General features: G+C 48.8%; 1 protein-coding gene across 3 annotated transcripts in view; it reads left to right on the top strand.

Annotated features, from left to right (window-relative positions):
* Nucleotides 1-2,790: 2,790 nt before the first annotated feature.
* Nucleotides 2,791-13,965, top strand: part of ST8SIA2 (ST8 alpha-N-acetyl-neuraminide alpha-2,8-sialyltransferase 2) — a 29,419-nt gene continuing 18,244 nt past the window's right edge. For 2 of the 3 annotated variants that reach the window (XM_088524939.1, XM_088524821.1), the window contains exon 1: nucleotides 2,791-2,908. In XM_088524939.1, coding sequence (XP_088381065.1) covers nucleotides 2,811-2,908 — 98 coding nt within the window. In that variant the 5' untranslated portion in view covers nucleotides 2,791-2,810. The remainder of the gene's footprint in view (nucleotides 2,909-13,965) is intronic. The other variant, XM_088524873.1, reaches the window with a different exon arrangement.

The raw sequence follows: 13,965 nt of genomic DNA, 5'->3' as shown, positions 1-13,965 counted from the left end.
CTATTGTTGGGGAATATGGCTATTACACATTCCTGATACTTCTCAAAGGTCAAAAGAAAATGTAAAATGCCTTCTCTTTTCTTTTCTCCCTTCAAAGCAGCAAAATGCAATATTGTTCTGGTGCTACTTTTGCCATCATGCTAAGATTTTTTTTTCAGTATACTGTATTGTATTTACTGCAAATGTTCTGGAGTGGAAAATTATTTCTCAAATTATTAGAAACTAGAAGATATAATAGCCTTTTATTCTGTTTCAGAACATATTATTCTACCACAACAGTCTGTTTTTGACAGTTTGCTCTTATCTTCCTGCAACCCATCTTATCAATGAGACATAAAACTGAGGTTCTGGATGCTTATGGACCCAATCCTGCAAAACTTGTGCACCTGCTTAAGTAAAATCATCTGTACAGTCATAGTGGCTTGAATGTGCAGAAAGACTAGGATCTGAGGAACTATGGGCCTTGCTCTCAAGTGGTTTGTATTTCCTCAGGACAGAGCATTGCATGAAGCTAGGATGCATTATGACCTCCACCAAGTCTGGCAAGGAGCTCTAAAGGATGGTCTCAGAGTAAATGCAGACTAAAACATACTCCCCTGTAGTCAGGACCTATTATATTCATTTCTAGTTACTGCTCCAGCAAGACTCCTGATCATGCAGAATTTAGCCCTCAGCAATGGAACAAGATGGCCAGGCTTTCACCACCAAGTTGCACTTGGTAATGTGGTGTTACTTCAGTTAATACCAGTGTTTCCGTTGCCTTTCACAAGAGCACTGTGTAAGACATATGTCTTTTAATATGAGTTACTCCTCACCTAAAGGAGCATCTCAGCAGCTAGGCATCCCTGCGGCATCCCGTGGCAAACTGACTATCGCCACAGAGTGAAGAAAACTCCACTTCTTCCTCAGCCTCTATCGATACTTCTATTCTTGGATTTAGCCACCCTGATTGGCAACTTAAAGATTAGATGGAGGCTGAAACACCACCCAGGATGGAGCTGAAAAGGATGCAGAAGCAGATATTGCTGCCTGTTTTCTCAAGGATTTGTAAGTCATGGGAAACCAACTGCATTAAGATGCTTCTAAATCCCAGGGGACTAGAGCTCTGCTTTGGTGCCTCTCAGGAAACCTCAACGCCAGCAAGGTCACCTCTTCAAAGCCTGCTTCCTTCCTCCTTCCTGAGCCAGTCACACTCCTGTGAAACTCCAGAATACAGCAAGCAAAAGAAGTTGAAGAGGAATAGAAGAAAATAAGTGTTTTCTCAGATTTATACAGCAGGTAAATTATGGGGCTACTTACACCATCTAAAATCACATTCTCCCCAGGGGCCTGAGCAGGCTCTATTAGAAAAAGCTGTATAGCAGACTGTAAATTTGCCATACATGCTAGAGTGTATTTGTACCAGACTCACCTATGTTGTATTTTTTACCTATAAATGCAACAACAATTTGTTTGTCTTCTCTTTTTGAAGAATCCCCAGGAAAGCACATCTGCTAATCCCGATGAAAAGTCCTCCACCAAGCGCGCTTTCCTCTGCCTGTGCTCCTGTAACTATCGGCACAGCTCTGCAATGCTCTGTAATCTTACACACGGCTATTGGAGAAGCCTCATGGCCTAAGCAACACTTTTTTTCTGATGCAAAAAGCCATGCACGGAACAGAAAATGGCAGCGCTCCAAGTGGCCCCAGTTAATAGCTCCGTTTTGCTTAATGGTGACTCCCATTCAAGCTAAAGATGCTGTTTTAAATATGTAAGCAATTAGTATCTCTCTCGCAACACATCTGTGCTCCTTATATCTGCTGCATTATAAATCCACTGCCTCACTGTCCAGCTTGGCTGTGTATATATCACTAGGCATTCCCATCTTTAACAACTTTCTGGTCCAAAAGAATTGTACTTGGATTTGGACACGTTCTGCCAGGTTGGCCTTGACTAACCCCTCTGCCAGGCTGGCCTTTCTGCTCTATGGCAGGTGCTGGAGTAATGGGAACTCAAGGAGAAGGCCTTTGTTGTTTTGGTTTGGGTTTTGGGGGCATTTTTTGGTCCAATCAGTCCCCTTTTCCTCTTTCCCAGCCCTCACATTCATACACTTTCCTCTCTCTCTGCGGGACAGAAATTGCAGCCCCAGCCTTAGCAGCCTTTTCTAGCCATAGCAAAATCCAAGATCATGCCAGGGGGCTGGATGCAGGGGTTGTGAGCGTGGCAGAAGCACATCCAGGTGCCTCCATCGTGGAGCTCCTTGTGCGTTCTCTGCTTAATGAATTCTGCCTTGTCCAAGTCAAGTGAGATTGAGAGAGTTATGGACGGTCTGTTGCAGTTATCACGGTCTGTTTTTGGAGTGTGAAAACAATTGTTGTTACCATAAAGTGCACAAACGCCAGCAAAGATACATGTAATTAACTATTAACCGTCTCCAGTTACAAAGCGCCGCCGATGCCAGGGCTCTCCCGCGGGGAAGAGCGCGGAAGGGCATCACCGCGGTGAGCACGAGCGAGCGCCGCGCTCCCGTTGCGGTGCTCGGGGCAGCGCGACCGGCCCTGCGGCGCACGGGGAACAACCCCCCGAGCCCCACGGAAGGGCCCGGGGCGCCGCGGGGGCGGACACGGAACCCCCCCGAGCCCGAGGGGGCGGCGGGGGGCGCGGCGGGGCCGCCCCCGCTCCTCCTCCGCAAACTTCGGCCGCGGGAGGCGGCGGCCGGTGCCGCCCCTCCGCGCTCGCCGGTGCCGGTGCCGGCGGGCGGGCCGGGCCGGGCCGGGCCGGGCGCCGAGGGGCGGAGCGGCCCGCGGAGCGGCGCGGCGCGGACGGGAGCCATGCCGCTGCCGTGCCGCGGCTGGACGCTCGCGCTGCTCACGCTGCTCGTCGCCTTCCTCATCTTCGCCGACATCTCCGAGATCGAGGAGGAGAGCGGGTACAAGCGCCTTGCCCGGCGCGGGGGCAGGGGCGGCGGCGCGGGGAAAGGAAGGGAGGAAGGAAGGGAGGGAGGAGGAGGGGGGAGCTCCGGAGAGTTTCTTTGTCTCCGGCTCTCTCGGTTTCTTGCCGCGCCGAAGTGGGAAGGGAGCTCGCTCCGCTCCTGGGGAGCCGGTGCCGCCGCGGGTCGGGGGACGGAGCCGAGCTGGGGCAGCCGCGCCCGTCCCGGCTGGGGCAGGTGTCGGGGCCGGTACCGGTCCCGTTGAGGTACCGGTCTCAGGAGCGGTGCTGGAACAAGTGCTGGTCCCAGTCCCGGTTGAGTGTCAAGGTACTGGTCCAGGAGACTGCTGGAGCAGGTAGCAGCCCGGCTAGGGATGCTGGACTGGGAAGTGGTGCAGGTATTGACACTAGAGCAGGTACTGGTCCGGGTGGGATGCTCGCCTGGGTATCGGTGTATTTAAAGGTGCTGAAGCAGATACCGGTCTGGAGAGCGAGCAGTGCTCAGGTGCTGCCAGATTGATGGAGTGGGAACCTGTCCCTAAGCTGGTTGGGGATGGTGGAGGAGTTGCAGCCCAGGGGAGACTGGATGCCGGTGCTGATCCAGATGGGTGTGGTGGAGATGTGACCAGGCTGTAGAGGTGCTGGAGCAAGAACAATGCATGGAGTGGGAGAGATGGGACAAGGAGATGTTGGTGGGCACGGCAGGACAGGGACTCACCTGCAGGAGAGGGAAAAGGCACCATAGGGGCAGTGCTGATGGAGCAGGTATCAGTTTGGATAGGGACAATGAAGGGAATGCAGGCAGGATGTGAGAGCTCAGCCTGCCCAGCTGTCCCCAGGCTCACACAGAGCCGTGTGTCCTGGCGTGGACCAAGGGCTCTGCGGCTGCCCCATCCCGGTTCACCTATGGGGCGGTGCCAACCCGTGGTGCCCTGTATGGCAGGGGCATAAAAAGCCCTAGATCTGTGTAGGGGAGTGGGAGCAACCCCCTATTCTGTCCTATAAGCCCCATGTTTGTGGACTGGTTGGCAATTTAAGGGCTGAGAGGAAAAAACACGGAGAACAGGGTAGGCATTAATCCGAGAAACTCGCTGCAACAGAGAGTGGGAAAACAAGTAGAGTAATTGTAGTAGCATGGGGCGCACTTGCATTAATGCTAAAATGGTACAAGGTCTTTCTTTCTGCGTGGGAACAGATGGGTTTGCCCACTGTGTTGCCTCAAAACAAAAACCTAGCACTTGCCTGAAATTATAAATTAAATGCGCTGATGATTGTTGCTGCTTCGGTGTTGCATTATATTGGGTGTCACGGGCAAGAGGTGCTTAAAGGTACTTGTTTTAGAACAAGTAACCTCGTTCTGAAACATCCAGTACCAGGCAGTACGTTACTTCACTAGATGGGTTATTGCTCTGTTTTGAGATGGTACTTTCTATATAATGAGGAGGTGAAATGCTTCTGAAAGATCCCTCCCCACTGCACAAACTGCTCTGAACTCCTTACTTTACTCCCATCTTCTTTCCCTGCTTCTGCTCTTTTTCCCCTCATCTACCTGCTAGATCTCTGTTAAAACTTGCTGTGACCTTGCAATCTGTTTCATTTTGCTACTCCCTTGCCCTGTTTTCCACCCAGGTTCATTAGGTATTCCCAGTGTTTTTTCTCCTCTTCTTTTCTATATACTGTATGGAAATTGGTTGTTTTGCTGGCTGCTTATCTCCAAGTCCTGGCATCTGAGTTTGTTGCTGTAGTTCCTCCAAAGAAGTATTGCCAAACAGTTCAGAGGCAGAAACAGCAAAAGGGTCAAGTGAGTTCTGCCGAAAAAGCAAATACTCTGTTATATTATCACATTTTGGAAACTGCAGTGCATCAGGTGCTTTGCAAAGACAGGAACCTCCTGGGATCAACCCGTTCAGCACCTCAGGTAGTGAATGATGGTTCTCGCAATGCGATGCCCTCTGGTACGTTATGTGTTAGTCCCAGGGCAGTTTTTCATAGATAAACTACTGCGTCAGCTGTCATTCTGATACAGAGATGCACAGAGCAAAAGTGTGACCCTGCTATATTAAGATGTCACTATTAAGTAGGACAAACCAACCCTTTCTCTTGCTTTGTCCTCTCACCCCCTGCTTCTGTTCCCCACTGTCCGTATTCTCTGGAGCAATCCATTGCCAAACGCAGCAAGGGGGCAAACTCCGTCCACCGTACAGCCTAAATCCTTTGGGCAGGAGTCTAGCACAAGGACCTCGGCGCTGTGTGCTGTCGCCAGCAGTGATCGATGGGATGGTCTGGCTTGAGCAACGCTTATTGTTGGGGGAGTGTAGAAAAGCTGAGCGCCTGAGTCTGCGTCTACAGCAGTTTAGGGAACGCTAAAGGGTTTTCAACTTCTAGAGCTAAAAGCTATAGGTGACAGCAGTGTATTTTGCAAGCAGGAAACCTAGGTAAAGATTAGGCACCCAGTTCAGGAACACTTGGCTGATGGATGGTGTTGCTTGGTGTCCTCCCCAGCTCTCCCCCATCACCGCACACCCACCGCCTTCTCCCCACTCAGCTCAGCCCAAAGTGATAAGCAAGAACCGAGCCAGCCGGGTGTCCTCTGGCAGCAACAAGCCACCCAGGGGGACTGGGAACTGCAAGCAGGTGCAACTCTATTCTTCTCTCTCCTTGGCACTGAAGTAGTCTCTAATTATTGTGAGGAGAGAACAGCTTGCCCACTTTTACACATACCCTGCCCCCTGCCTGCGATCTGGATTGTCTTTGGAAGAATATGCCTCATACGGATAGGAGCAGGGGGAGCATATTGCTCTCACCTACAAATATTGAGAAATCTCAGAAAGAAGGAACAAAATGTTCACGGAGGACAAAGTAGAGAATATATTACTAGCAAAATGACAAAAGAAAATGCCGTTTCCCCAGACACTAAGTTCTCAGCATCGCAGGTAGAGAGCTAGGATAGAGGGCAGCTATTGCTGCTCCGCCTGATGGGGGTTTCCAGGAAAGATGCTTTTCTTAAGCAGTCCCTCCTTGCTGCTCCAGATATTATTATTTCCTCTCCTGCAGATAGGAGACAATGAAACAAAGAGGTTAAATGCCAGGTGTCAGGACAGCGATGAGAATTCAGCATTTTCCCATTCCCGATGCCGTTCCCCTCATTAGCCTGTTCCTGTGGCCCTGCAGCCCCATCTGCACATGGGTCTTCATTCCACTATATCCATATCATTAAATATGTGTTATCCATGCGACACCTGAACCACGTGCTCCCTCCGGAGTGTAAAGCTTTGGTATTCTGGGATGTCAGTGGGTAGGCAAGTCTGCTTGCTCTGCTCATGCTGGCTCGTGCGCTGCTTTTGCGAAGTATTGACACTTCAAATGGTGCTGGCACTTTGTTTGCCAACACGCACCTGGATCCGGGCTGCTGAACTCTTTCTGCAGCCCAGAGGTGCCTCCCTTTCTCCGAATCATCTCAAATCCTTTGTTTCCTTCCAAAGAGACAAAGGACACCCGTATCTGTCTGGGGGAAGCTAATACAATTGCAGCCATTTCCAGATCCAGCTCAGGATTGGGGAGCGGGACAGACCTCTCACCACAGGGAAAGGACTCGGTGTCCAGTGGAATAATTATTGCCAGCGATGAGGAGGAAAAAAAAGATCTGTTTCTTGATGGAAGTTTAAAGGGAGTCTTTTGTTATGCATCTGCTGTAGTGGTTCTGCAGGGGTCCCTCTTTGTCCTGATTGTCTGTAGAGGGAGCTGGTGACCCACTGCCACCAGGTGACTTCTCAAATTAACGCATGAGCCATCTTAGGAAGTACTTGGCACTTGGTAATGATTGGACTTAATACTAGTCCAGACTGCATGCCTTTCCACCCCCATTACAAAAGGAATTATGTTCTATTCTTTTAAGTGATGAACTTAAGCATCAAGTATTGCTGGCCAGCCTGGAAGCTTGTGTTCAATTGCTGCTTTTTCCTCATGTACCCTTTTCTGATATCTGTCTTTCAAAGTCTCACGAGTGCCACCAAGAGCTGTTGTGTCATTTGTGGTGACTTTGCGTGCTCTGAGTGGCCAGTAGTACCTTGTAGCTGGAACACTTGCCCAAGCTGGTCCATCCTTGGATCTTTCAGACTGTGCCTGTCTATGCTTGACTCACGGTCAGTCTTAGGCCTCCTAAACACACTTTCCTACACTTGCAAGTTCTTATCAGCCAATGATTATCCAGATCGGTTTGGAGGAATAACACCTCTCTGGTTAACAAAAGGCCAAGGACACCATATAATTCTCAATGTAAGCACCTTTGTATCCATTGGTTATAGCGGGGTTCTAACAAAAAACCCGTGCTGCATCAGGCTGGAAAATAAGACCAATATGGGAGTACTGATATTGATAATATCAGGTCTTATTTGCAACTCTCGTGGCATTAACTTGATCTCAAGCGGCCCTAAGCAGCTCTGCTTTCCCCCTTTGGCTCAGGAGAGCCCCCTCTCCTGCTAACCTGCCTAGGCAGGAATACATGTATGGCTGCCACTGAGAAAGAGAGAAAACCCTGTGCTCCTGCCTGGAGTAAATGAAGGAGAAGACTCTCCTTAGCCTATTTTAAACTGAACTCCATGGGAGCTGCAGGAACAGGGGACCCTGCGAGGCAGCAGTATCTGATGGGAAGGTTGGGAGCAGAAGGATGAAAAGCACTAGCAGATCTCTGAGCAATCCAGTGGAACAAAACAAAATTCAGGCGCATGAATACAATCAGTTTGTCTAGGGGATCTGAGGCATAGTTGATGACAACTTGCTTTTCAGTTCTGCTTGTCAGCACCTTGCAAAATCCCAAGAAGGGAATTTCTGAGCTTGCAAAGGAGAGTGATGGCAGCCCTTTGGTAGAAGGATGCACTGTGGATACTACACCTTAAGCAGCTAGTGCTGCTCTGAGACAGAACTGCCAAAGCTGCAGCTGATTGGGACTGGAGCAATGAAGAGAAGAAACGCTGCTCTGTTGAGCACTGCGAGTTTCCCTCTTGCCCGAGCAGGCTAGTGATTCCCAGCTCTAACCCCACAAGCTCACACTGCGAATTTGGAAGGCAAGTGAACCCTTTTTCTCCCTGCAGAGAACAGAGTTGTGACCGTTGGCTCATTTAGCGAGGGCTTGTTGAGCAGCTAACAGCGAGGCCAAGCGCCTCGTCATTAGCGGAGCTGTGTCCCGGCCACCACTGCACCTTGCAGGAGGGAGCAGAGCCTGGCGCTCCGGCCAGCAGTGACACAGCAGGTCCAGCTCCTCAGCACCAGCCTCGCTGGCCTGTCCCGGGCAAAGTGTGCAGCTCTGCCTTGCATTCCCTCCTTGCATGCCTATATCTCCGGGATAGATAGCCCCCGTGGTTATTCTGCGGGCGCATCGGTACGCGTTTGCCTACCTGAATGCCAATGTCCCTTTGATCATCCAGGAAAGAATTCAACAGCAGCTTCCCTCTCTTTTCCTGGGCTTCCAGACTGCAGATTTTTTGTGTTTTTTTTTTCCATTGGTTGCTTTTTTTCCTTCAGTCCTGTGACCAGCACTACACAGACACATATACAAGCACTCTTATATTAAAGTCACTTCAAAGACAGACTGCCTCTAATTGCCTCCATCATTCGCTTTCTCTGGGCCTGGGTCACCCTCAGCAACAAGAAATAAGCCCAAATCACACTAATAGAAAGAGATTATTTTGCCATTTCCCTGTTTCCTTCCCTAGTTGCCTCTGGAAACAAGGGAGTTCCCAGGCCCAGTAAATTAATGATAGGAACAGATTTTCAGGTGTCCCTCAACAAACATCACGGCAGAGCAGCCTGAGGTCTGGTGTGGAGGGTGGAAGGAGAAGTGTGCAGCTACAAGGCAGCAGTGCCTTCAGCTTTATAGAGTTTCACCTTGAGCAGTGCGTTGAGCAGCTCCATCCCACAAACTTTGCCGGTTGTGCTGTGGACCGTTCTGTTTATGCGGGGTTTGATTCATCGAGCCGCTTGCTTGCTCGCTGGGTTGGCTCTTTCCAAATTTAAGCGCTGCGCTCTTGCTTTTTGTTACTGCAAATAAATTCCTTGTTATTGCATATAGAAATCCACTGGGAGCATCAAAAAAAAAAAAAAATCCAAGCTGGCCATCTGCATGCAGAGCACGCTGTCCCTCACCATCCACCGCTTTCCACAGGCAGGACTGCCTTTAAAAGCATATATTGTTACAGCCACGACACAGTTTTGAAGTGCTCTCTCAAGGCCTCAGTCAAACAGCATCGTGGCAGGCTCCCGCTAGTGCCCTTGTGTCTGGCTGCTCCAAATCAATGGACAGTTATTCCACTGCCACCTGTCACCCCGCAGCCACCGCTTCACCTTCATCCTCAGGAATATAATTCAACGCTCAGCAGGCAGCTACAACAGGGGAGATGTTTCCTTGCTAGGGTTCATCACTGTCATAAGGCATTTCCAGCACCTTTTCAAACACCCAGAAGCACCCTCAACTGTCAACCAGCAGCTGCTCAGTTGGTAATTAAACTTCTTCTCCCTGCTGCTTGGATTTCCACCGTGTAGCTTTATGAGGCCGAGGAGGAGAGAGCAGGCCAGGCTCTGAAACAACTGGCTTTTCAATGTCACCTGGGTGTGGAAGACTAAGTCCCTACGAAGGCCCTGGAGCAATTCTGTTACTGGTGATGGCCTTTGATGGCTGGCAGATGGTTTGGACTGATGTCAGCTGCTGGCTGTGTGGTGCAGCTCTTTAGTAGTCACTTCCAGCAGTCTTTTGGCCACCACCCGATGTCACTCTGAGGGTGCCTGTGCAAATGAATTGCACCAGGAGGATGTCGCTGCCTGGAGGGGTCTTCAGCATCTCTGAGGATGGAGTTAGAAGAAAGCACATGAGACCTTAGATGTTCCAAGGAGTCATGCAAAGCAGGGGGAAAAGCAGATGAGAGCAGTGTGGGAGGGTGACCTTGTCTACCCGCAGCCTTTTGGACATAGTATTTGCTTTTCGTGATGCATATCTGTTATGGATATTTCATTAGCATCATTAAAAAAAAAATTAAAGGATGCCAGGAATAAAGCTCTAATGGTAGACCTAATGCGAAGGAAGGAATAAGGTTCTGTACGCAGGATGCAGAGAGGTAAAGTGTGTGAGAGAGTTCAGCCCTGCAAGCACGTGAGTGGTTTTTGCCAGTGACAAACTAAGAGCATCACGGGGTATCAGGTCAGGCTGTGCTGACATTCTAGTGAATGTGTCTAGATGTGAGACCTGACATTTTGCAGTTCAAAAGAGCCTTTCCTGGTCTCCAGCTGGCTCAAAGAAGGAGTGTGATAGCTTGGGAACAGAGAGTGGGAGTCCTGGAAATAGGTCTCCAGAAGGTGATTACTGACCATCACAGACAGCTGTAACCAAGGCTGCCCTGGGGGCTCTCCTGCCTCTTAAAAGACTCTTCAGAGCAGGATTTCAAGGCAGGACCAGGGATTTCGTTGTGGTGCTCTTGCAACCCCCAATGCTAAGTGATCCCAAAGCTGCATCCTCAGGACAGGCTGTTGCAGGATTGTCTCCCGTTCCCTCCTTGTCCTTGCGACTTTGGAGCAGGAAATGTCATGCTAATTCTTCAATGGTTTTGTCACACGGGCATTGCAGCCTAATTGGCTTATGCCCTAACAAGAAACAGGCACCTCTGTTTTGCACATTTGTCTTGATGCTTGTGTCCTCCAGGTACACTCGCTATCACACGTGTTTGCAGTACCGTAGAAGTCCATGGCAGAAGAGGAAGCAACCAAATTAGTGATGTTGATCTGTGTAAGACTGACAGATCCATGTTTCTCTGTCACGGGCAGCAGCAGCTGCTGTGAACAGGAGGGAGGCCACGGCTAGCACTTTTACATCGTGTTTCCCAGGGTTTGGGCGCAAAGTCCCAGCCCCAGCTTGTGCCTTGCGCTCCTGAAGCTGCACCTGGTTCGCAGCATGGGCACGGCAATTTCCACAAAACCCACAGTCTCCAAAATTTGGTTGTATGACTTGGTAGGAAGAATGAAACTTGGAGCTCTAAAAATAGTACCTGATATTTAGGAAGATTTTGACACCCAGGCAGCCAAGCTGTGACAATATGAACAAGTGAGATTTTAAACACATCGAAGTGAGATTTCAAATGTCTCATCAAGACATACTGTAGGATCCTTCATCCTAGCAGAGAAATACTTTAAAAATTCCTTCCAAATTAATCCCTGAAGAGGGAATCTTGCTTGCCAGGAGAGCGCGAGTTGGCCCAATGGCCAACACCCTTCTTACTAGCAATTTCTTTTACCCCCATGATGAAAAGCCTCAGAAGTAACTGCTGAAAGGTCACAGGGAATAATCTACAAATCTCAAATGTCCTGGCTCCTCCTGCTGTGTTATGAAATGGGTTACAGAACGGTGAGCAGGGAAATGAATCTGAGCAGTGCATTTCTGGGGCTTGAGGAAGGCTGGTGTTAGGAAGGGCATGTGGTGCTACATGCAAGTATCTGACCTCCAGGGCCAAAAAACCTCTGTGCTCCCATCACTCCTGTCCTAACTTTGTCTTTTGCTTCTCTTTTGTGAGCTGGCCAGGTACTTGTGTAGCTAATAAGGGTGCTGACAACGGGCTGTGCTGCTCCTGCTGCTCCTCCTCAGTTGTCCCCAGCCTGGGTCCTGCATGGCACGCATGTCTTGGACAGGAAGAGAGCATTTGCATTCAGCACGTGATGTGGTGCTGTTTCCTCACTCTTTAATCACACTAGCCAAAGCCCCAAGGATAGGGATAGTTAGAAATAATGCCACTGCCATTTTTCCTCTTATATTTTGTTTCTTCTGAGGTATTAGATCATTTTGTGGCCACAGGTGGACTTTGACACAAGCTCTTTGTGTCTATGAGAAGCCTGCAAGGTGACTTACTGTTCAGTGGGGCAGGGTCCCGTCTTTTCAGTGAGACCCCCATGTACAGATGGAAAGCCAAGATATGGTCCTTTGGAAATCCAACTTCACTACTTTTGGGCTCAGTTCCTTTGGGCTGCTAGGGTTCATATGCTTCTCCTTCCTCGAGGACTACTTAGAATAGTGACACTTGGAAGCAAATTATTTCGCTTTCATAAAGAACTTGGAAATGTGGCAATTTCCTTCAAAAGTACTGAAATGGGGTTTGCTACCCTGTGTAACTATTCTGCATATGTCAGCACAAACCTTGAATTTCAGAGAAGAGGGAGGATTGAAACCTGTGTCCTGATCCAAATTTCACAGCGCTGGCCTCCGTGAATCCTGACCTTAAAGGCCTCTTTGAGGACTAACGGAGCCCCGTGGCTTAGTTTAATGACTATGCTGATCTTAGTCAGCAAAATGAAGGCAGTTGCTTAATAGCATGGTCAGTACATCCGAGCCCATCCATAATAAGGCAGCATGCAGGTGTGGGCTAGCTCCTGATTTTCCAAGGTACATCTTAGGATGATGAATGCACATGGGATTATATATCATTGTAAGCATACGTAGGAGCAAAAATGTGTATCAGGTTTCAGAGGAAAGGGATTATCTGAATTTCATTTTAGTTGACTGGCCAGCTCATCGCTTTCCCCAAAATTCATTTAGCTGCAATGACTGGGTCTATCCTGCCGTGAAGCATCGTCCTTCAGAGGGATGACTGTAAACACACCATGCCCTGCATTTCTGCCTCCCCCTGCGTGCACACCTGCCTGAGACAGCCGCTGCATGGAGCATGCTGTGATTTGGGGAGAGCAGTCCCTGGCCAGCCTGGCGTTACGCTTTTCCACTCTTCGGGTAGAAAGCACTCACTCTGCTCTTGATGGCAACGTCAGAGCAATTCTTAAAAAGCAAAATAAACATAGCTGATTCTTTTTTAATCAATAGCTATTCCAGAAGGTCAACGGCTGCATGTGTTTCCCAGCCAGGGAGACCTTTTCAGATCGTTTCATGTGGCCTCCCCGTTGTACATCGCTCTCCTGCACCCCAGGAAGTGAGCAGCACCCTTACAGGGATGCATCTGTTTTAAACCAAGAGTGCTGGTTCCCATCCTGGCTTGTGAGCCTGTCAGTTTTGGTGTTACGGGCTAAGCCACTTAACCCCCGCTGCCTCGGCCATAAAACAAGGATAATAAAATGTACCTGCCTCACAAGAATGTTGCGAAACTTAATTAGTGGGTGTTAATCATTTGAACTCCTCAGATAAAATTGTGACACTCTGAACTCTCTTTCTGAGGAATCCAAATGAATAAATTTTGCTTAACAATCCCCCAACGGATTGTGTCACTGTTATTATCTCTGTTTTATAGAGTGGAGGAGGGAGAGGAGGAGGGCCTGGGTAACATGACTTGCCCAAGGTCAGGCAGGCTGTCTCTGGCAGGGGTTTTATTCTGTCCAGAATGGGCCCTACAAATGATACAGGACAAGCTAGGCTGTCAAATAGAGCTGAAATTTTCAGCTAGCTTATTTGTAACACTCGTGCTTCTTGTGCTTGCTTCCCTCGTGTATGCTCTGCCACAAATGCTTGGGAGAAGCAGGCATTGGAGGTGGATATTGTAATATATCCATGGAAAACACATTCTGAATTTGTAATCTGGAGAATATGGATGTGTAAAACCTGCTCTTAAAACGAGTTCCCCTCACCCAAAGAGGCTGTGTGACCTACTTGTTCAGTCAAAGCAGCTTTGATTTCATGTGTCAAAATTGCTCTAAGCAAGACCAAACTGTACCTAGCAATAATTAAGGGAATCATTTAAGAAGTGGATAACAATGAATAGGGGATGAAAACCCCTAAACAGCCCATTCACTGTGAGTGAATGAAAAAGTCTCCACATAACTGATTTGTCATAAATTATTCATCCAAGAGAATTTGGATCCAAACCACAAGACAGTTTTTCTTCCTTTTCTGTCTCTGAATCAGTGCCATTTTACATCTGAGTACAGTTTTTTTTTCACCTATAGAATATCTTAGATAGTCCAGATTCATACTGAAAATCTCAAAGCAAAAATAAGATGTGACTTATCACTGGAAAACATCCCAACAGAAGTCAAAAGAAGTGTGTTTTGTAAATAATGAGATTAGGGCGCTGCTTGGCACTT

This window comes from Tinamus guttatus, unplaced genomic scaffold (assembly GCF_059628265.1).
Source record: "Tinamus guttatus ecotype Peru unplaced genomic scaffold, ASM5962826v1 Tinamus_guttatus_pri_ptg000004l, whole genome shotgun sequence".
Taxonomy (NCBI): Eukaryota; Metazoa; Chordata; class Aves; order Tinamiformes; family Tinamidae; genus Tinamus; species Tinamus guttatus.
The sequence above is the reverse complement of the archived record's forward strand: the minus strand, read 5'-3'. Positions and strand labels throughout refer to the sequence as shown.